This window comes from Lynx rufus, unplaced genomic scaffold (genome assembly GCF_022079265.1).
Source record: "Lynx rufus isolate CCGP_SWC_20201006 ecotype Redwood Valley unplaced genomic scaffold, mLynRuf1.p SCAF_1, whole genome shotgun sequence".
Taxonomy (NCBI): Eukaryota; Metazoa; Chordata; class Mammalia; order Carnivora; family Felidae; genus Lynx; species Lynx rufus.
This window is the reverse complement of record NW_025814823.1, coordinates 156,545,513-156,570,054: the sequence shown is the minus strand read 5'-3', so window position 1 is coordinate 156,570,054 and position 24,542 is coordinate 156,545,513. Positions and strand designations below refer to the sequence as shown.

Genomic DNA, 24,542 nt, shown 5'->3' with positions numbered 1-24,542 from the left:
AATTTGATTTTGAGAGTAATGATGAATTCAAATTGGCAAGAGAGGTGTTAAGGTTCGAAGAGGTTTCAAATGAAGACAAAATGTAAGATCAAAAGCTCCATGAGAGCAGGCATAATTTCTTTTTAAAGTATTTGTCTTCATTATATATGTTTTAACAAAAAGGAAAAACACAGGCCCAAAAAGGTGTCGCTCAGACCAAGTTCCCAAACTGGAGCTTAATATCCAATCTAATTGCATTTTCACCTTCCACCAGAAATATGGCCTTACCTAGTCATTCAGGAAACTGTCCTTTCCATCAATGCCAATAAGTCTGCCACTTGAGTCCTCTCTATCCTCTAGAGAAAGATGAGGTATTCTGCATGATAAGACCTCATACTTTTTCCCCTAGAAAACAGCCTTGTCTGGAACAACACACTGTTTTTGTTAATAACTCTTATGTCCCCACCCTCCTCTATAAAAACCCTTCATTTTTCACACCTCCCGGGAGTGCCTCTCTTTTTGCTAGATGAAGTGCTGCCTGACTCATGAATAGTTTAGCAAAGCCAATTAGATCTTTACATTCACTTGGTTGAATTTTGTTTTTTCACATGTATAAAAGTACTCACTGCAAAAATATAGGAAAATGCTAAGTATAAAGAAAATAAATATCAACAGTAGTCAAAATATCCAGGGATAGCCATTTTATTTTTTTTATTTATTTTTTTATTAAAAAAAATTTTTTTAATAATTTTTTTTTTCAACGTTTATTTATTTTTGGGACATAGAGAGACAGAGCATGAACGGGGGAGGGGCAGAGAGAGAGGGAGACACAGAATCGGAAACAGGCTCCAGGCTCCGAGCCATCAGCCTAGAGCCTGACGTGGGGCTCGAACTCATGGACCGCGAGATCGTGACCTGGCTGAAGTCGGACGCTTAACCGACTGCACCACCCAGGCGCCCCCAAAAAATTTTTTTAATGTTTATTTGTTTTTGAGACAGAGAGAGACAGAGCATGAACGGGGGAGGGTCAGAGAGAGAGGGAGACACAGAATCCGAAACATGCTCCAGGCTCTGAGCCATCAGCACAGAGCCTGACGCGGGGCTTGAACTCACGAACCACGAGATCATCACCCCAGCCGAAGTCGGACGCTTAACCGACTGAGCCACCCAGGCGCCCCGAGGGATAACCATTTTAGCATATTGGTTAATATTTCCACAAAACTATGGGGCGCCTGGGCGGCTCAGCTGGTTAAACATCCCACTCTTTGTTCCAGCTCAGGTCATGATCTCAGGGTTTGTGAGACTGATGTCCGCATCCGGCTGTGTGCTAACAATGCCGAGCCTGCTCCGGATTCTCTCTCTCCCTCTCTCTCTTCCCTTCTGCTCATGCATGTGTGTGCACACACAGTCTCTCTCAAAAATATATAATCTTTTAAAAAATATTTCTGGGGCGACGGAGTGGCTCAGTTGGTTGAGCATCCGACTTCAGCTCAGGTCGTGATCTCGTGGTCCTTGAGTTCGATCCCAGAGTCGGGCTCTGTGCTGACAGCTCAGAGCCTGGAGCTTGTTTCAGATTCTGTGCCTCCCTCTCTCTCTGACACTACCCCGTTCATGCTCTGTCTCTCTCCGTCTCAAAAATAAATAAAAATGTTAAAAAAAAATATTTCTGCAAAACTACTCTGTATGCAGTAAGTGATTCATTTCTCAAGAGATGAGGCAGTCTTAGAATTTAGAACCAAATAGATCCAGTTCAAATTCTACTTCTAACAGTAAGTAGCTGCTACATGGGCATGTTAGTTAATGTCTCTGGGCCCAGGTTCCTTCCCTTATAAATGAGGGTAATAACTATTTTGTAGAATTATGAGAATTAAGGAAGATGACGTATATGTTTGTACACAGTAGATATATAACAAGTCGTATTGCTATTTTGCTGTTATATTTAAACTGATCTCTATGCCTATTTTCTTATGTTTTAAATATGTAGAATCTGAGCTTATGAGACTTTCTAGTATTGATAAGACAAGTCTTAGCAGAGTATTGATATATAACTGGTTCTGCTCCAAAGTGTTTACTAAGTTTGAGCTTTCTACAGACCCTCAGCCGATCAAATTTTTTCACTGCAAAAGCGAAATTTTATTTTCTTGCAACAGTTTTTGAATGAGTCATCATCTGAAGAGTTGAACTACCCAAAATGATCCAAAAACATGCAAATACAGAAGCTGAATTCATTATTAGTAATATTGGCCATTGGATTTAGAAATGACTAGGGAGGTAAGATCTCAGACTCTGCTTATATGGAAAAACTGAGGTTTTGGTACCCTAAAGATATATAATTTCTGGTGAATATATGGTGTTCTATACCTTTTACTGCAAAATATTTTAAAAAGAGGATCTAAATACATGAGAATTTATGTATTTTAGAATGACATTTCTGTGATTCTGTATTGGGACTAATTGAGTTTACAAATGACAAACCTTGTGATGCCACCGACTTTTATATTAAAATGTTTTAGTTGGATGTTTCCCTTTTAAAATAAAACCTGTGCAAAAAATAAAAGTTTTATCCCAAGACTACCTCATTGAAGTTCCAGATGATGCCTGTGTGAAATTCAGCTATTTTGTTTTGGATAATGAATTAGCTGAATTTGTTGCAATTAAATAACTAAAGATGAGGAAGTCCATTAGTGTTGTAGCCTCTGCAAAACTTTTTAGACAATTTGTCAAGTATTTTGGGTTTATCTGAAATAAAACCACATTCCCCAATCCTTTTTCTTGTTAGTATCCGTGTATATTTGTTATAATTTAAATTTCTCATTTCATTTATACCGTTAGTCATTATGTACTTTATAAGCACTACTTTATATCCAAAAATAACATATCCCTAAATAAAATAGATCACATTCTACCCCATCTCCATCATTTTTAGTCTGTTCCATTGCCCCGCTTTCTTGTATTCACAGCACTTCTCACCATGTGATCTTTTATAAAGTATACCTGCTTATGTGTTCTTAAATGAGATAAAAACTCCATGAGGGCAGAGACTTTGACTTGTTGCAGTTGTATCCCCAGCTTCCACAGCAGTGCCTTTTACATATCAAACATTCAAGAATATATATGCACTGACTGAATGAATGATTTGATAGTGGGAAAATGCATGTCTCTCTAGGAAGAGTAGAATATGTAAGTTTTAGTCAGTTATAAGTACTTAGGTTGACAGAGGTGATAGAGGAATTCAAGGAAAATTCTGCCTTCTTCACATATAAATAAGGGGTATGGGATGACACTTGGAAATTTGGAAGTTACAATTTCCAGGTCAGTGTGTTGACAAGGGTGGAGGGAAGGTGTTGAATTCTTGTTGCCGCCACCCTTGTTCACAGTGGTCTATGTGGTTTGGGATCGCCTTTGCAGCTCTTGCTTACAGTGAGAAGCAGCAGGATGCTTGAGTACTCTCTGAGGGGTGCGGTTTTGTTCAGCTTTCAAACCATAGAGAAGTGTGAAAATCAGGTCACACCTCATGCAAATTAAATAACAAAGCACTCTATACCTAGTTTAACAATACCCTAGTTTTCCTACTGCTGTATTTCATTTTACCTATAAATGAGAATTATTATTTTTGGTTTAGGATCACAACTTGAGGTGTTTTTTTTTTTTTCTTTATTTTTGAGGATGTGACATGCTTTTTATTCTTATTCCACAGAATGGATTGGGGAGATAAATATTCCCATACTTCTTTTGACCTACATTGTTTGTTAAATTCACTTCCTGGAGACTTGGAGTTTAAGCAGATCTTCAGTGACATTGATGAAAAGATAGAACAAAATGCTACAAGGTAAATATTGTTAATTATTTAAAACTAGTTGGTTTCATGTTTCATTTACACAAACTGTACCTGGTCTAGTTTTAGTGTTTTCTACTCTTAGATCATTTTAGGTTTTCATATTATTAATTTTCCTGAAAAAAATTGATTAAACCCTCTTCCCTAGAATTTAACATTATTAGTACTTTAAGACTCAAGGGGTTCCTGGGTGGCTCAGTCCTTTAAGCGTCCGTCCGTCTTTGGCTCAGGTCATGATCTCGTGGTTCATGAGGTTCGAGTCCCACATCAGGCTCTCTGCTATCACTGTGGAGCCCGCCTACTAACCTCTGTTTCCCTGTCTCTGCCTTTCCCCACACGTGCAACACTCTCTCAAAAATAAATTTAAAAAAACTTTTTTAAGCAAATGTGACTCAAAAATTTAGGCACTGCCTTCAAATAGGTAAATTAAAGTTTATTGAATTTCTACTAATGTTTTCTTAGAGTTTGCCAATATTGATGACCTAGATTTTCATTAATATGTTTAGAGTTAAGCAGCTTCACTTGATAGATAAGCACAGAAATTAAAAATTTCAAATTACAGTATTAAAATGGTAGTATAAGGCCATGCATTGCTTGAGTTGTTGAAAGAGACCAAAAAAAAAAATGTATTATTTTTATGTAACATTTGTCATTATAAGTCACCTTCCCACGTGGAAGGCCAGAGACTCCATAGAGAGTTGCTCTGCAAGATTAATCTTTATCATGTACTCCAAAAGTTAGTGCTACCAAACATTAGGAGTAATGGGACAGTTAAGCAGTTTGCCATTAGATGGAAGAGACTTTGTCTTTATATGTGTTTTGGGTCCTAGAATCAGTTCACCTATTTGGATCCTTTTGGTCAAAGGTTCTAATAATTCACCTCATGTAGGTTATAAATATGCAAACCACAGTACAAATTTCTAATATAGAATGAGACATAGTATTTCCTTTTTTAAAATTTAAGGTATAGTTAATATTGAATTGTCCAAGAAACCGAACCAAGCAAGTGAAATGTTCCTATCTATGATTTTTTTTCATGTTTTATATAAGAATGCAGTCTATTTTTTGTCATAACAAAGGGCATAAATAACTTAAATTCAGAAGAAAGCATATTTTGGGGGAATTATAATTAAAACCAAAATCTCCCATCCCAGACATTCCCTCTACAAAGGCAGAAGAGAATAAAAACACTCTGTTATTCAACAGGCGTTAAACCAGAATGCGTTGCATATCACAGCTGTCTGCTAAGAGATTGGCAAGTCAGAGCTGGGCATCGCACCCTTTCATATAACCTGGTAGATGCAATCCATAACAAACATGTTTTCAAGATAAACAGTAGCTAGTCCTCACGTAGAGGATTTGGCATGGCAGCATATTTTTTCACGCATAGTTCATCCTAATTTTACCTGTGTTAGAGGATACCTTCGTTAGCTAATTGTCTTTATCCTGAAGACAAACACACTTCTCATATCTTTAGGACAGAGTGATTTTGCAGATTGGAACAAAGCAACCACTGAAATTAGTCCTTGCCCTTCATCAGGAACTAGAGCCAGGAGCCATTGCGCTTGGTGTTTGCATTTGGAAAAGATGGCTTCCAGGTTCTTGAGATAGTCCTGGTTGAGAAAGCTGACAAAAGATCTAATCTAGTCTTCTAAGGGATATATTTCAAAGAGATGAAAAAATACTTAAAATTATAAATTTCAAAGATAAATAAGTAAAAGGAAGAGGGAAATCCATTCCCTTATTTTCAACAGAGAGAATTAAGCCTTTTATTTTTAATTTGCATTGCCCTTACAATATATATACATATATACGTATATACATACATCTATATGTGTGTGTATATGTATATATATATATATGCATACACACATATATATGTGTATGTGTTTATGTATAGTTTTTTTAAAGATAGCATATATGTATGATTTAACCATAGTATAGAGTGTGTATTATAATTTGTATATAAATATAAAATAACTGTGTTAAACTTTAGTATAATTACATATTATGTAATTTATATATTATATATTTGGATATTTTATGGCACAGTTTTTAACCCAAAGAAACTTATAAATGAAAATAGTATTAGCTTAAATATATTTGTAAGTAATTTATCTAAATTCCAGAGATGGTTATATTGAAACAAATTTTAAATAATTTTTAAAAGGTAACCTTTTTTCATAATAGCATTTAGGCTTTTTCAAAATAAAACAAATCACTGAACTCTGATGCTTTTGTTATAGAATGCTTCGTTTTTATTTGCTATACCATCTGTAGTTAATTTCCTGCCCTACCTGGTCAATAAGAAATCATGCTCAGAAGTAAAACAGTGATTAAAATATTGTATTTTGCATTCATAAGTTGTTATTTAGGTCAAAACTCATGTTATTAAAAAGGAAATATGACATGGAATATAAGGATATAATTTTTAAATTAAAAATATTTTATTGCCCATATATTAAAACAAACCTAGAACAGAACCACCTCAAGTGACCATTGATCTTCACAAGGGATAAAATAAGGGAGTAGCTGTATGTGCTGTATGCTACATTTAGAATAAAGTCTATTTTTCATCAAATTCAATTATGTTTTTATTATACTCTAGAGAATAAACATAATAGTATAGGGTGTATATATTTTTTAGAATAAAATACTGAATAATAACCATGGCTCAGAAGAATGTAAATCATTTATGCACTCATTTATTGCCTTCTAACAGAATAGCTTTTAGAAAATTGTATGTCATGACGAATCAGTTATGCCACACTTACACTGCAGTAGTTGAATTACCCTTGGCATTTTTGTATTCTAACAGTTCTATTTATCTCTCAATGGTGTACATTGAATAAGTAATGAACATCTGTATGATATGGGTTTACCAGATACTTTTTAAAGGAAAAAACACAAGTAATTCATTTTTAAAGATGGTATTTTTCCTTACCCTTGAATTTTTAAAGTTGTGTTTCTAGCAGTGACCCTGAATTCTAAGTATAAAATCCTTCCCTCTTCTTAATATCATCAGGTTTTACGAGCCACAGGGTCTTTTGTTTCCCCAAAGCAGTGATTCACCAGAATGGAGTAGAGTGCCCAGGGGTCAGTGAACCTTCACCTGCCCTTCAAGAGAGGCTGTCATTCTCTCAGGCCATTTTCTCTTCTACATCATCATTTCCATTCAAGTCAGAGCTAGGTGACTCTTAAGTCTGACCGTGGAAATCAGTGATCGCAAATTATTTACTTTTAACACATATCAAAATTGGTAACAAGAAGGTAAGTAACTTGCCAAAGAGGAATACTATGAATGTTGTACTCACATTAGTTCAGTAACTGAAAACTGCACGTCACTGAAATATTTTTTGAGCTAAATGGATCTTAATAGTTGAAAAAAGATACTGAAGAGTAGAAGTTTTATTGGAATCACAAGAATATTTTTTTTCCTCTTAACTTTCAGTTGGATAGATACAATTTTATCATTAAAAGTTTATTTTACCTTTCTGTTTTCTAAATATAGAAGGTCTTTGTGTGTCCTTCAAGAACTAAGTTTTACCTACAAAAACAACAAGAAGTGTTATCATAGATAATATTTGCCTTAATCCAGGAGAGGCCTGCGGGGTGCAGAGCATTAACTTTAAATTGTGACAGGACATTAGATACATGGTTTCTGTAAATTTAGTCATGCTTATTTACAGAGGATACATATTCCATACATTATATTTATTTTCCACATAATGCTTAATTTTTTTATATTTATATATGAAGACTTGGGGGGAAGTTTTCCACACGATGCCCTAAAGTTCTGAAAGAAATAACCAAAAGAAATCTTCAAATAAGCTGTCAACATTGGGCTTGTCATGGTAGAACCACAAATCTGCCAGTGGACACACATATTCACGTTAATATATTTCATGGCCATAGCAAATCAGATAAAGTGAAAAGTAGTCATTTCATACACTGTACTATTACTATTTGTGGCAGTATTTTGGCACTTAGGAATAAAAACGGGATACTAATATATACATACTCCTTTTTTAAGTTTAGTGTTTGTACTTCTCTCATGTGTTTCTCTATTCTCATGTATTCGTCTGACAGAATCTGTACCTCTTCTCCTAAATTACTCCACAAGACTAGGCTACGTGGAAAGAAACCTGAAAGCTTTCCCCATCTATCCTTGAACCTAGAGTGAGACTTAAATAGGCATTTTCAGTTTCCCCCATCGGGGCTCTTGTCCTTCTCAAAATGAATAATGCCTCCAGGCAAACAGCATCCTGGGCCTCAGCTCTGTAACCTAAACTTTCCATGACTCCATTTACATTTGCTGCTTTTTAAATTTATCTGGTCCTCCTACTGAAGCTCTCAACCTAAAGTCTAGTGATGCGTGCAGGTAGAAGTGGAGATAGGCGAGAAGACAGGAAAGATGAGCCATGTTTCATGGTGGCTTGTGGACCTGCTTTCTTCCCTCGTTTTTTTCTCTGTTAGCTCCTTATTTGAATGTCTGTGGTGTTCCTAACTCTTTTCTGCATAGTCCTGTGTTGTGTGCCTGCAATACTGCCCTTAGACCTCTGCTTTAGGTAAGGTAAAGTAGCTCATCAGATGATTAAGTGATCCTTTCAAGCAACACATGGGTTTTAAGTGTTTGACATTTTTAAAAAGTGTAACTTTTATTTTTATGTGTGTTAGCTTCCCCTGCTCTTGGTCCAGAATGTATAAGGCAACAACGGATTTTTATTTGATGATTTCTTTTTATTTTTGTTAATGTTATTTTTGAGAGAGAGAGAGAGACAGAGTGTGAGCAGTAGAAGGGCAGAGAGAGAGAGAGGGAGACACAGAATCTGAAGCAGGCTCCAGGCTCTGAGCTGTCAGCACAGAGCCCAACACAGGGCTCGAATCCATGAACCACGAAATCATGATCTGAGCAGAAGTTGGACACTTAATGGACTGAGCCACCCAGGTTCCCCAAATTTAAGATATTTTTAAGGATTATTATTGTCATTATCTTTCCATGGGAAATAGCAGGAAGCAAGTGTCTGCTTGTTTGTAAGTTGTTATGATAACAAAAATAGAACAATAGTATACTAAATATCCATCCAACAATAAGATTGAGCCAACAATAGTTAGGCCCTGTTTCTCAGGGAGAAAGGTAGTTAATTGGCCACTAGGAAGTAAGTCCTCTTGAGCTAAGAATCAGGGGTGCCTGGTGAAGACCTGGCCCACCTCTGAGGGAAAGAATAGGACAGACATACTAAAAGAGAACTGAGCCACGGTAATGAGATGTGACTGCTGTGGCTGGCTCATCTTTCCTGTTAGATCCATGCCCTGAGATCTAACCCAACCCTGCCAGTTTTCCCTGGAAAGCGCCTAGTCAGGGATTCAGCAGAGTCAACACTTTGTCTAAAAAGAGTCACTATCAGGGGCACCTGGCAGGATCAGTCAGAGGAGCATGTGACTTGATCTTGGGGTCTTGAGTTCGAGCCCCATGTTGGGTGTAGAGTTTACTTACTTACTTACATAAACAAACAAAGAAACTTTTAAAAAAATAAAAAGAGGGGCACCTGTGTGGCTCAGTCAGTTAAGCATCCAACTCTTGATTTCAGCTCAGGTCATGATCTCGTCATTCGTGAGTTTCCAAGTTTGAGCCCTGCATCAGGTGCTGTGCTGACAGTGGAGCCTTCTTGGGATTCTGTCTCTCCCTCTCTCTCTGCCCCTCCCCTGCTCACTCTCACACACACACTCTCTCTCTCAAAATAAATAAACCTTAAAAAAATATATTTTTAAAAAAATAAAGAGTCCCACTAACACAACACAGCCTTTGTTAATTACAGTCCTAATTTTAGAATGTCTGGACTAAATATTTTTCTTTGGGATGGTAAGGGAGCTGAGGGGTGGATCGGGGGATTTGGAAACTGGGATTATTACTTCCTTCATCTCTACTTTAAAGACTTCAAGTGCTCAGGGCATCTGGGTGGCTCAGTCAGTTAAGCATCCAACTCTTGGTTTTGGCTCAGGTCATGATACCACAGTTTGTGAGTTTGGCCCCGTGTCAGGCTCCATGCTGACATTGAAGAGCCTGCTTGGAATTCTTTCTCTCCCTCTCTCCCTCTGCCCCTCCCTTGCTCGCGCTCTCTTTTTCTCTCAAAATAAATAAATAAACATTAAAGACTTCAGCTGCTCAACACTGCCTTAAATAGTCCTGGCACAAAGTAGGCTAGAAGACAGTCAATTAGGCATCTATTGTGTTTGCTTTATCTTTAACTAGTGTGAGGCTAGATGAGTAGTATGTGATAGAAGATGCTGTCATCACATGCTAGTTTTCTTTTCCATTATGTATTTGAAAATACATACATGAGTATGACTCATGGAAGATTTCAGACAGCAGAGAAAGGCATATATGAGGAAAAGTTCAGTACAGAAGGGTAGGCTCTGACCCCCGTAGTCTTATTCTTCAGAAGTAACCTATATGGTTAAATTATTGTAAAACTATCCAGAAGTAGTCTCTGCATATGTATGCATGCACCCAAACATACTTTACCTTTTTATACAAATGGGAACTATATGATGTACTATAGTTAGATTTTTTTTTTTTACCTAATACATTTTTTAAATCTCTCCATATAATTTTACCTCATCTTTTAGATTTCACTCATTTAGGTGTGCAACAATTTATTAAGCCATTTCCCTCTTTTTTCTTAAGTTTTTTTGTTTTTGTTTTTGTTTTGAGAGAGAGGTAGAGAGAGGTGAGAGAGTATCCCTGCCCTGTCAGTGCAGACCCCAATATGGGGCTCGAATTCACACCGTGAGATCAGAACCTGAGCCAAAGTCGAGTCAGATGTTTAACTGACTGAGCCACCCAGGCACCCCAAGCCAATTCCTTCTTGATGAACGTTATATTCTTTGCAGTCTCTCTGCCTTTACTTCACACATGCATGCATATGTACATTCTTCCTTCATTATGAGAGTTTATCTACAAGATGATTTCTTAGAAGTTGTACACTTAGCTGTTGAAAAATTGTTCTCCAGCAATGCTAAAACTGTCTTCTTTCCCAGAGGCAGTATAGAACAATGCATGCTGTATGTGCCTTCCTACATGGATGTTGTTAAACCCTCACTTGTAACTTCCAGTCAAACCTGTTGTCCAGCACAATGATTGAATTTATCCAGGCAATGGAAATAAAGATGTAGTCTAGTCTCACAATCATGAGATCATGACCTGAGCTGATATCAAGAGTCCAGCGCTTAACCAACTGAGCCACCCAGGCACCCCCCAAGTTAGATGTAAATTTAAGAGAGAGGAAAAAAAAAGATGTGCTTTGGGATCTAATGCCAGGCTGACTCCGATCAGTTCCAGCTTACTCTTGTACTCCCAGGATGACTCTGCCATTGATTAGAAGCTGGGGGAGTATTTCACATTTAAAATTTTTTGAAAATGCTGTAGACTTTAGATTGGCATAACCCCTACACTAGGTGTGAACTTTCTTGAAGCTGTCTGAACCATGCAAGAGCCTCTCTAAATTGCTGTTGTGAGGATTAGTGATATAAAGCAATAAATAACAGAGCATCCTAACCCAAAAGTTTCTTTCTTTGTTTTTTACAGTTTATTCATTTTGAGAGAGAGAGAGAAAAGGGCAGGGGCAGAGAGAGAGGGAGAGAGAGAATCCCAAGCAGGCTCTGTCAGCACAGAGCCCAATGCAGGGCTCGAACCGACAAACTGCGAGATCATGACCTGAGCCAAAACTAAGAGTCAGATGCTCATCTGACTGAGCCACCCAGGCACCCCAAAAGTTTCTTTCTTCCTACATTCCTCATAGAATAACTGAACATAACAACAGGAATCTTGGGAGGTTATTTGTATATTTCAGATGAGAGATAAAAAGAAACTGAACCCAGTCTTTCTCAGTAAGAATTGAAAGGGGAGGATACATTTAAGAAAGATTTAAACAGATAGTGTTAACAGGATTTGGTGTTGAGGATGTTTTTTCCTTGCAACTATACTTAAGACATTTTGAAATGACCAAAATCTCTTTAAAATAAAAGACAGTTTGGCATAGATGTTTAATTTCTTACTATACTTTTTAGCCATTAATAGTTTTATGAATCCTTTTCTCAACCTTTTAGAAAGTACTATCCCAAAATACGTTTGTTTCAGGAAAATAAGCTTTTTTTTATGGCTGGCTTATAGTTTAATTACTAATTTTTATATATGTCAGCCCTCTTCCCTATTAATTACTTAGTAACCCCTAGGAATTTTACTAATCTAGTTAGATAAATTGGACTTAGCTAAAAACTGGAAAACTGTTTATCTCATAACTATTTGTGCTTTTAAACATGTGATTGAAAAAGTCTTTTCTTTAGACTGAATTTATGTTGTGGGTAAACAGTATAAACAAGAGCATTAAAAACATGAAATGAATTTTTTTAATGTTTAGATTTCTCTTACTGTAAAAATCTTAATCTCTACCATGACACCTCTACTCTGATTTTAAAAATAAAAATAGAAATTCTAGCTTTCCATGAAAGCATACCAAAATGTTTTCTACAACTTTTACATCAAAAACATTGTCATAATTTTCCCCAATGGAACATACTTTTTTTTTCCTTTGAATTATTATGTGGTTGAATAATAAAAACTCTGTGTTTTAAATCTTGAAAGAACTTTTACAATAAAGTTTCTAGATTTTATGTCATAAATATTCTCTTCTCTTTTTCTCAGTTCCTCTCCCTATCCTCACCTATACCAGCCTGATATTAATAGGCTCTTACACTTTTGTTATTCAATGCTGTCTAACTGTAAGACATCTCAGTCCTTTTTTGGAAGTAAGATACACACCTACATGCATACATAAATATAGTTGTGACCATAAAAATAAACTATTTGTAATTATCCAAATAAACATTGTTTTTAAGTCACATGGCAATAAAGTTAGATGATCACTAAATTCTCAGCGATCAGATGTCAGGGAATTCTAAGAACAGTGATCCCATTAGTTTTCTTTTTTCTTTTTAAAAAATTTTTTTCATGTTTATTTAATTTTGAGAGAGAGAAAGATAGAGTGCAAGCAGGGGAGAGGCAGAGAGAGAGAGAGACACAGAATCCGAAGCAGGCTCCAGGCTTTGAGTTGTCAGCACAGAGCCTGACGTGGGACTCGAACTCATGAACCACAAGATCATGACCTGAGCTGAAGGCAGTCACTTAAGCGACTGAGCCACCCAGGTGCCCCCCATTAATTTTCTTAAAGCATCAATATCCTTGCATATAATTTCCTTTTCTATAAGTTTTCTATACCTTTCAAGGCACATTTAGCAGCTGCCTCCTGTGTAGTCCCTTAGCACTGTACACACCTCTTATCAAGTCTTACTGTAATGAAGTTATTTATTTACAGGTCTGTCTCTCTCATTAGACAGAATTCCTTTAGAGATGGGACCCTGTCTTATTCACATTTGGATCCCAAGTATATATCACAGTGCCTGCCACATATTCAGCATTCACTTAATGTTGATCGAACATGTCTTCATTCAATAAGTAATTTTTACACTCAGGGTACCCAGGGGTGAATGTTGAATGAGAAAACCACCACAGATCTCTTCTAAAAAAGAATATTGCATATTGCATTTTAAAAATGGTTTGTAAATCTGATTTACACACAGCCTGTCAGTAATGTATGCACTCATACACGTCATTAACTTGGATAATTCAGAGTCATTATAATTAAGTACGTTGGGTTCAAATTTATTAAGAAATGTTGAGACATATGAAAAGGCATAAAGGGTATTAATGATAAACATTCATACACTCATCATCCAGCTTAAGGAATAAAACAATACCAGGACTGCAAAGGCTCACTATATGCCTTTCTCCAATATCATCCACTTTCTCATCTCCACCCCGGATTTGGTGATGGTGATCGCTCCAGCACATTTCCTTCCACTTCGACTACCTATGCTTATAATCCCTTATAATAAGGTGTACTGATGCATGGCAGATTTTCAAACTGTTGTGTGGATAGTATCGTACTGCGTGTATTTATTTGTACCTTTTCCTCTCAACAGTGTATTTGTAAGATTCATCCATGTTGATAGCTACATTTCTACTTTTATTTTCATGGCTCTCTTCCACTCGGTGAATTAACTAATAATTTAATAATTTTCTTGTTGATAGACATTTAAGATGGTTTCAGTGGATAAGGCTAAAAAAAATGCTTTTAAAAGTTCTTCTAATGAAAAAAAAAAGTTCTTGCTAATGATCCCAGGGTCATGGGATTGAGCCCCACTGGGCATGGAGCCTGCTTGAGATTCTATCTCCTTCTTCCTCTGCCCCTCCCCCACTTGTGTGCCTATGCTCGCGCTCGCGCTCTCTCTCTCTCTCTCTCTCTCTCTCATGTTCTCTTGCTCTCTCAAAAAAAAAGTCCTTGCTAAGCCAACTAATGGTGTAAATTTGGGAATTTAAACTATTTAATGGAAGAGATTCTACATCTGTTTTTAGACTGTTTACATTTTTGGGCTAATGTCTAGGATCTAACAATAAAAGTGTTAATTGGATTTCTATTTGTTGAATTATCTTGGTAGTTTCTTTTTATGACTGACCTTTCTTCTAAAGAAAATTTGAAGCATCTTACAGTTAATCAGAAAACACTTAAACCCGAATAAAGACAAGTACCTTGTTATTTCAAAAATCCTAGACTAGGGTATTGCATCATCTACCTCTGAAGTTACATAGACCTCCTCCCATCCAAGATTATGATCCCCATCAGCAATATTACTACTACACATATATGAAAATAATTTTAGTGGCACCTGGGTGGCTCAGTCAGTTAAGCGGCCGACTTCAGTTCAGGTCATGATCTCGCAGTCCGTGAGTTCTAGCCACGCGTCGGGCTCTGTGCTGACAGCTCAGAGCCTGGAGCCTGCTTCAGATTCTGTGTCTCCCTCTCTCTGACCCTCCCCTGTTCATGTTCTGTCTCTCCCTGTCTCAAAAATAAATAAACGTTTAAAAAAAATTAAAAAAAATAAATAAAAAGAAAAAAATTTTACATTTTAGGTAATTTTGAATTAATTTTGACCTCAATAAAAATTACATATCAAGCTTTCACCTTAAATTTTGAAAATAATACCTTTGTATACTAATCAAGCAATAAATCTCTACACTTCCAACTATTGTTTTGTTTTTTTAAAGCAAGATTTTTAGACAGTGGTGAATGGCAGAATGACAAGATGTTTAGCCAACTAAAAACAAAATCAGAAGTTCTGACATTGAAAATTTTGTGACACAGTAAAGGAAACAATCAACAAAACTAAAAGGCAACCAACGGAATGGGAAAAGATATTTGCAAATGATATATCGGACAAAGGGCTAGTATCCAAAATCTATAAACAGGTCACCAAACTCCACACCCGAAAAACAAATAACCAGTGAAGAAATGGGCAGAAGACATGAATAGACACTTCTCTAAAGAAGACATCCGGATGGCCAACAGGCACATGAAAAGATGCTCCACGTCGCTCCTCATCGAGGAAATACAAATCAAAACCACACTCAGATATCACCTCACGCCAGTCAGAGTGGCCAAAACGAACAAATCAGGAGACTATAGATGCTGGCGAGGATGTGGAGAAACGGGAACCCTCTTGCACTGTTGGTGGGAATGCAAACTGGTGCAGCTGCTCTGGAAAACATTGTGGAGGTTCCTCAAAAAATGAAAAATAGACCTACCCTATGACCCAGCAGTAGCACTGCTAGGAGTTTACCCACAGGATACAGGAGTGCTGATGCATAGGGGCACTTGTACCCCAATGTTTATAGCAGCACTCTCAATAATAGCCAAATTGTGGAAAGAGCCTAAGTGTCCATCAACTGATGAACGGATAAAGAAATTGTGGTTTATATACACAATGGAGTACTACAGGGCAATGAGAAAGAATGAAATATGGCCCTTTGTAGCAACGTGGATGGAACTGGAGAGTGTGATGCTAAGTGAAATAAGCCATACAGAGAAAGACAGATACCATATGTTTTCACTCTTATTTGGATCCTGAGAAACTTAACAGAAACCCATGGGGGAAGGGAAGGAAAAAAACAAAAAGATGTTAGAGTGGGAGAGAGCCAAAGCATAAGAGACTCTTAAAAACTGAGAACAAACTGAGGGTTGATGGGGGGTGAGAGGGAGGGGAGGATGGGTGATGGGTATTGAAGAGGGCATTTTTTGGGATGAGCACTGGGTGTTGTATGGAAACCAATGTGACAATAAGTTTCATAAAAAATAAATAAATAAATAAATAAATAAATAAATAAATAAATAAATAAATAAATGTTTAAATATTTTAAAAAAATTTTATGACAAAAACTTTTTAAGTTTATTTATTTTGAGAGAGAGACCAAGAGTGTGGGTGGGGAAGAGGGAGAAAGAGAATCCCAACAGTGAGGAGCCTGAGTTGGGGCTCATTCTCATGGAGCATGAGACCATAACCTGAGCTGAAGTCAAGAGTCAGACACTTAACCGAATAAGCCACTCAGGCACCCCAAAAATCTGTGATTATAAAAGCCAGCTCAACTGTCTTAGTTTGTATCAGTGAGGGAGGTGGTCTGAAATGCACTAACTGCTCAGTCCCTTTATCAGTGTTTGGACAAATTACTAAAATATCTAGCCTTCAGAAGGCTTTACCCTATTTATAGATTGTGGTTATTGGCCTCTACCCAGATTCAGATGTTAGAGATTAGCCTAAAAGCTGAGTCTTGATTGAAACAGATTTAGGCAGACTCAGCACTGAGCCTTTCCAATTCACTTTGCTATCATCTATTAGGTTTCATTGAATGAGACACATGAGGATGCTATAATAAAAACCTTTGTTAAAGGGTCCCTAGAGTTAAGGTGTATTTCAGGTATCATGTTTCTCATCCATAGATGTGCTTACATAAGTTAAAACCATATCTGCCAATATTAAGGCTGACTTAGAACTGGTATTCCTGAATAGAATTGTCCCATCAGGAAATTGCATGGCCTGTGGCCTAAGGAGGTATTCTTTTTCTTGTTTTCATGAAAAAGCTCTTTGAGTCTCAAAATGTTATTTGTTTCATGGTGATTCAGTTTGAATTCACTCATGCTCAGAAGTCTCCTGAAAAGCCTTCCTTAAATTGACAGTGTGTTTTATAGGCAACCCACACCTGATGATTTTTGAAGAGCCATTCATATGACATCAGTTTTAATAATCAGTTTGGTTTCCGAAGCTTAAATAATTTTGTCGCATGGTATCTATAATTAATAGCAATGATATTTTCAAAACAATAATAACCTTTTTAGTAACAGATCTTTCTTAATACTATTAAGAGGCAAATGCATAGCTGTCAATTTTGGGTGAGGGCTGTCAGCTTCAAAAGAATTTTTGTTAATAAGCTTTCTTGCAGTTTAGATATGCTGCCATCAGGTGGTAGTAATATGTCATATCCATGTGGCTCCACAGATGACATTCTGCTTAAGGTCATCAGTTTATACCACGAAGACTTATAATCATGAATCCACAGATTTTATATGAAAATTAAAATAACATAGTATATCCATTTAGTGTTAGAATTAAGGGTACTCTGTATATATTTTTAAAGCAGATATGTATTGAAAGATTCAATTGGACAAGTTTTTCTGTTTTTAGTTTATTTTTTGGTACATGAGTATTATATACTTTCTAAAACTTTAGAAAATTATAGAAAAGTAAAATGTAAAAGACCAATTTCATTACCCAAAGATAATTGCTATTAACCCTTTGTTTTGTTTCATTTCCTTCCAGTCTTTTTTTTTTTTTTTTTAAAGTGTTTAGTATGTTTTTGTTTTTGTTTTTTGGAGTAGAGTTCCAGGGCAGGAAAAGATAGTTGGCTGTAATAACAATGTGTATACAGCATGTATCTATGTTTTACAACTTTTAAAATTACAAGGTTTTTGTAATTGCTTTGTGACATTTTAATATCCCATTGATTGAAGTTTTCCATAATTTGTATAGTCATTCACCTATTAGTAGACTATGTTTATGATCATTAGTCAACATGAGTATCTTATCTCTGCATTCCATCTACTGCTTATCAAGAGGACCATCATTTCATTGTAGCCATGCTTGATTTTTGTTTTAACACAGAATGATTTCTGATTCATCTCAGAGTATCTAGATATCTTATACTTGTATTTCCTCCACTGTGTGTGATAGGAAATTGCCAGAAAATCTGAGCATTCAGTTTTCAATTATGAATGAAAATATGTAGTCTCTTTGTTATTGTTTCCTATCGTAAGAATGCTTTATAATTTTGTAAACCGTATTCAACCAGGTACCACGTATAAACATCTCAGGTCCTGTGATATTATGACATGGAGCCATTACTTGTTTCCTACCAAAATAATCTTTTCTTTTCTTTTTTATAGCATAGAACATTGCATTAAAGAAATACAATCTGAAGTTAACAAGCAGTGTCCAGATGTGCAGCTGCAAACGACAACTGACTGTTTTGAGTGGCTAGATAACTATAATTATAATTCATCCAAGTCACCTTCCATTCCCCATGGAGATTTGATAAAATTCCTCAAAACACTGGTAAAAAAAACAAAAAAAAAATCCTTTGTTTTATAGTGAGGTGGGGTGGGTGAACAGGAATATAATTCATTCAGCTTCTTATATGTAAATATTTTAGTGACCGTGTTATCCTACCATATCTAGGGGTTGGGGTTTTGTTTGGTTTCTGTATCCCCAGTGTAGTACAGTGAGCTGTTTGTTTTTTACCTTTTACAATGATTTGTATCAATAAAATGAAGTTTTATATAAATGGAGATTAAACATTATAATTCCAAAATGTGTAGATTGATACGTACCACACATTTGTCTACCAGAAAAGTTCATATTTATTATGTTTTATGTCCTTCACAACCACTCATCTTCTCTGTGCTTATTATTAAGCATAATGAGATCACCATTGATTGTATCTTTTAAGTTGCCTTGTCTATCATTCCGTGTATTCCCAAACTGCAGGCATACCCAGTTTTTTCAAGCAAGGCAGTAATTTCTACAAGACCACTGTTAATTGATGGGGAAATACTACATTGGTCATTCTTTGATACTGACCACTCACTATGTTAGGATGTGTTTGTAGCCATGGAGTAAGAACACTTACTTTATTACCCCTATATCTACAAGGAGTAGCTTGCAACAACAGTTTCCCAAAGAAACAGCATGATTGTTAGAAAGCAGTATGTCTGTGGCTATGGTTTTAATTTTCTTTAGGGGGAAAAAAGGCACTGTTTTCGTCTAAACATCAAACATTGACTAAGGCAGATGTGGAAAATATCTTGAGGTTGTTGATGGCTTAGGATGACAGAATCAGATGAAAAGTTTTTGGCTATTGTTATTATTGCAGATGTCTCTTTAATGTTTACAAAGTAATAAAAGGAAGAGAAAGGAAGACTATGTGCCCTGAAGCCTATTCTTTTAAGAAAATCCCCTCACCCATTATCTCTTGAAGGTGCAGGCTTGAAGAATAAATATGGACATAGTTATTCCTTTAATTTCTATTAAGAGCCATGTGTATTGAATTTCATTAATATTGATGTAATAATGCTTTCTCATTTAATTAAAAGCAAAAGCTTTTAATTATCTTTTAATCTGTCACACATAAGTCATTCTGTATTCACTGCAGGGCAAAGGCCGCTTTAGTTTTGCTCAAATTCATTAAACTGATAGGGTTGTTCCAGACCTAGGTTTTTTTTTTTTTTTTTACATAATTGATCGTGTTATTTTGAGGAAAGAACCACATTATTAAACAGATTCGGGTTGAAACGACCTTACTATCAAGTTTTTACATGCTAAAGCTGTCATTCTTAACAGCCATTTTTCATAGCTTTCTTTTTTTTAATAGAAATTTTTTAATTTATTATCTAAGTACTTAAATAAGAAACAGAGGTTCTCATTATGACAATTATACTGAAGTTATTCTCAAACTTAAGTAGTCATACTATACACGTGTCCTGAACCTATTATTCTTTAAATATTGTTTGATCAAATATTTACAGATTTAGACTGATTAAAAGAAACCCAAGATAGAGGCACTAACATGACTTGTTTGTTTCATAGAATTTACCATTTTTTTCTAGAAGTATCAAAAGCACTAAATAGAGAGGGATGAGAGAGAGAGAGAGAAGCTTCAGAAAGATCAGTGCACTTTGTGGCTCTCTGGAGTGTAGTAGAAAGAACATAGATAGGGAGAATGAAGCCACGGATTCATTCTTGGTCTTGTGCTTTACTGTGTGTGACATTTGGAAAGTACCTTAAACATGTTGCATGTTAGTGTCCTTATCTGCAAACTGGGTTTCAAAATATCTGTATCACAGAATTTTTATTGTGAATAAGCCAAAGACTTGATAGATAAGTGCTTTTTATATAATAAAATACTATCTATCTATCTATCTATCTATCTATCTATCTATCTATCTATCTATATTACATATGGAACATTAAATTGGATAGAGCACTGCTTAGAATGGCTTCAGAGCAAATTCCTGGAATTCGCATGACTTCTGCATAATTCTGAATCATACATAATACCTGTGGTATCTTTGTCAATAGGAAATTTCAAAGCCAGCCTTATTTAATGCCACTTGAATTTTGCTTCCAGTTTTCTTAGAATCAGCTTGTTACTACTCAGAGAATATAAACGAATTTCAGTGTTACCTGAAAGAGACAAAATTAGGAAATTCAGCATGTAAGGAGAATGTGTGCATGTAATACAAGGTCTAAAAAGAAAGTAACTTTTTATTCCTTTACTATTCATAATTATACCTATCATTGTTTTCTGGCAACACAGAAGGCATAAAGGAATAATTTTGTATCATCTTTTGGGGAATGATTCTGAGAGTATTTTTTCCCCATATTGAGTTACTTATCTTTTTGGAGAGAACTGAAATATTCTCAGATTAATTTCCAAAGTAAAATATTTCTTAACATGGCTCTCGAAAAGGGACTTAAATGAAAGTTAGTGTCTTTATATTATATTTTATTTCTCAGGATGGCAGGTATTAGTAACCTCTGGGCACAGACTATATTTAAAGGTCTCCATTTTGTATGTTCATTTGGGGTTCTATAATAATAGATATGCTTATTCAGGCATGAAAATTTTCTACCAGGAATCACTTAGGGACATAATCTTGAGTTTATTTTGTCAGAGGAATACATTTCAATCAACGTTTTACTATAGGTTTTTATTTAGAATTTTCAAGCTGCAGCTCAGATTATATTGGGGATGGATAACAATGAGGGCTGAAAACTATATTATGTTTGGAAGGCTAACTGAAAATATAGATCATCACCTGAGCATGCATAATTTAACGGATCATAAAGCTAACCTTCTAAAATACCTGAATTGATTAAATTCCAAATGTAAAAAACACAAAAAAAACAAACAAAAAAAAAACTTGAAGACCATTTGAGTATTGATTCTAAATTGAAATGAATTAGTATGAAATTGTGTGACTATAGAAATCATTTTTACTATTACTCTTACAGCTAATCACATTTCTCATGTTATAATTTACTTTTATTAGCAAGATTCGTTGAAGAGTGAACTAAATCAAGAAGAAGTGATACTGGATTTACTTTGGGATCTCTCCTGCCAGAGCAGCGTTTCGTTCCCGGCAACTCTAAGTGGAGCATCTTTCCATTTCCTCTCTCGGACTTCTCTTCATTCTGTGGAAGATGATTCCTCCATGGATGTACAGTCTATCTGGGATAACGTAAGACTACATCTTCGACGCTTCTTAGTGAACAAATTACAAAGCCATAATGAAATCATCAATTCACAGCACAAAATTTGGTTGAAAAAGCAGTGCATACAACAACTGTTGTTTCTTTATCCAGAATCAGAAGTTATAATCAAGTACCAAAGCATACAGAATAAACTGTTGGCTGAGCTCCTGCAGAACTGTTTTCCTGCTTATAGCAGAGAATTGAACTTAGACATAATGGCTCATGGATACCAAAGTACAATGCTTAGGTTATACTCAATGATAAAAGAAGATTTTAACACACTACACGAAATTTTAGCTCCCACCTCAACGTTGAAATTCATTAAAGAAACTTACCTGGATACTGTTGCAGAAGAAATGGCAAAGTTTCTTGAAAATTTTTGTGAGCTGCAGTTCAAAGAAAGTGCTATCCGTGTGATTAAAACAAGCAAGAGCTCCAGCAGGCATAGAGGATCAGTGCATGCTTTGGGTTAGTGATTTTTTAAATTTGTTCGGTTTGACTTAAGCCTTTTGATACCTTTAATTTTCCAACATATTTCTATTTGGTGAAACTTACTGCAAACTTAAAACTAAATCAGAAAATAAATATTATGAAATTTTTCAGTGCACATTTCTCTTCTGCATTTCTTTTTCTGTAGGTATAGTCCTAGACGTGCTTTTCTTCCTGTTCTTTAAATTGTTAAAGATATTGAAAATGTAAGTCAAAAATGTTGCCAGTAAGAGTTTTGGTTTTTTTGATTGCATGAATTACTGGGTGAAACTGTATATATATATATATATATATATATATATATATATATATATGAATCAATATTCTCATATATGTAACAGAAAAGTATAATTCTTAACCCATTGTATCTTCCAAACCTGAAACATCATTAGGTGAAAAGAATTGTTAAAGATTTGTTGAAATTTACATGAACTAAAATTGGACGTTTAGAATTGTATTCTTTTAGTCAATTCCAATAAAGAGCTATTGTGAAATGGTAACTATAAAAGTCTATATTATAATTGGTCACAGAGGCATAGCATTTTAAAAGTTCCTCTAGTATCATTTCTATAAGAATATCCATAAAGAAAAGGTGATTTGAAAATTCCTAATTTTATATAAAAGGTAAAGGAAAAAAGAAAGAAATTATTGTGATATAATAAACTTTTCTGTCACCATTTTAATTTCCCACTAGTGGAGAAAAATCACGATAAAAATATTATTTTTTAAAATTATTAGTCATGCTTTTATGTAAAAATTCTGAGGTATATTTCTAAATAGGTACATAAACATAGTTTTTAAGTGTTTGAAAATTGTTATTTGGTGAATTGCTGTCTTTGAATTTATGATCACTTTTAAAAATTTCCATAGCTCACCATATTTTTACATACCTTCCTTAATAAAATGCCAGAATACCAAAATACTGTGATATATGAATTTTCAAGTAGTTTAATGTTTTATCTTATATTTTTTTATTTTCCTCTGGAAGCTATATCATATCACAGAACAGACATGCATCAGCCAACTTTAGGTTATGGCAGAATGCAAAGTCAGCTAATTTAGGAACATTACAGTTTTGCTCAAAGCAAATAGATTTTCATTTTAATTGTTACATAAATTTTAAATGCATTTCATGAGTGTACTTATTTTCTAAAAATTTTTATATTCTCTAAAAGAATTCCTGCTTACTTGTAAAGTGTTTAAAACATGAAAGTTTTATATATGCTAAATATAGTTTATAACAGAAGAAAAGATCCATATGGTTGAAAATATGTGTAAGTTGCTATGGAGTCTTTAGGGCTGATATTGAGGTGTTTTCTCATTCGTGAGAGAAAACTATGTGTGTAGGCTTTAACACCAAAATTTGAAACATTTTCTGCAAGTCTAGGTGCACTGATCTTTCTCAAGCTCCTTTATCTAACCGTTGGTGTAAATCACTTGTTAAATTAATACTTTCCATATGCCAGGCACTGTGCCACATACATTCTTTTTCTTATTATCTCAATTTCATAAACAAAGAAAGAAGCTTAGAAACATTAACTTGCTCTGGGCCATGTTGTACAGAGTCAGAATTCATATGTTGGTCTTCATGTCTCCAAGACCCGTGTACTTAACCATCATGCGATTGGACCTTGTTTTAAGGTGTATAGTGCTTTGTCGCTTGCAAAAGAGATTTCAGACAGCACTGTTCAGGTGGACTACCTGAAAATCAATTTGGTGCAGCTTTATTGAGCATTTAACATTGGCAAGGCATATAGCAGCTTCCATGTTTAAGGTTCTGAGCTAGACCCACTAGGGGAAGAAAACAAAATGAGTAACTGCTTCTAATGTAGTATAAGAACTGCTAAACTAATTCTTAATGGATCAACCATATTTGCTACTAATATCTGACCCAATGACCAAATTTTATTTATCAAGGAAATATACTTTGAGATAAGTGAAATAACGTAATGATAAACATTCTTTATAAATATTAATACAATTATAATAACTTATAGCCCTATTAGAATAAAGTCTACATTGACTTGAACGGGTTGTACATTGTATTATCTTTATTTTTTTAAGAACTCTTAGGGGTCTTCAATAATTTTTTTTATGTTTTATTTTTTGAGAGAGAGAGCAAGTTGGGGAGAGGCAGAGAGAGGAGGGGGACAGAGCATCTGAAGTGGGCTCTGCATTGACAGACTGACACCAGCAAGCCTGTCATGGGGCTCAAGCCCATGAATTGCAACATTATAATCTGAGTCCAAGTGAGACGCTCAACTCACAGACCCACCCAGGCACCCCTAGATAGATAGATAGATAGATAGATAGATAGATAGATAGATAGATATAGGTAATAGATATCTATCTTTATATATATCTATAAGATGTAAGATATCTATATATCTTAATATATATCTATATCTTTATGCTCACCAAGACTTATTTTGCCTGAAACTATAGAAAAGATTTTCCCTAAGATAACAATAGCTAACATTTA

The 24,542-nt window shown here is 35.3% G+C and overlaps 1 protein-coding gene across 1 annotated transcript in view; it reads left to right on the top strand.

The window, feature by feature from the left end:
* The first annotated feature begins 3,649 nt into the window (after positions 1-3,649).
* KIAA0825 (KIAA0825 ortholog) overlaps positions 3,650-24,542 on the top strand; it is a 341,968-nt gene continuing 321,075 nt past the window's right edge. Inside the window, exons 1-3 of the mRNA XM_047089033.1 lie at positions 3,650-3,808; positions 18,205-18,373; positions 21,370-22,039. Of these exons, the coding sequence (XP_046944989.1) occupies positions 3,678-3,808; positions 18,205-18,373; positions 21,370-22,039 (970 nt within the window). The 5' untranslated portion in view covers positions 3,650-3,677. The remainder of the gene's footprint in view (positions 3,809-18,204; positions 18,374-21,369; positions 22,040-24,542) is intronic.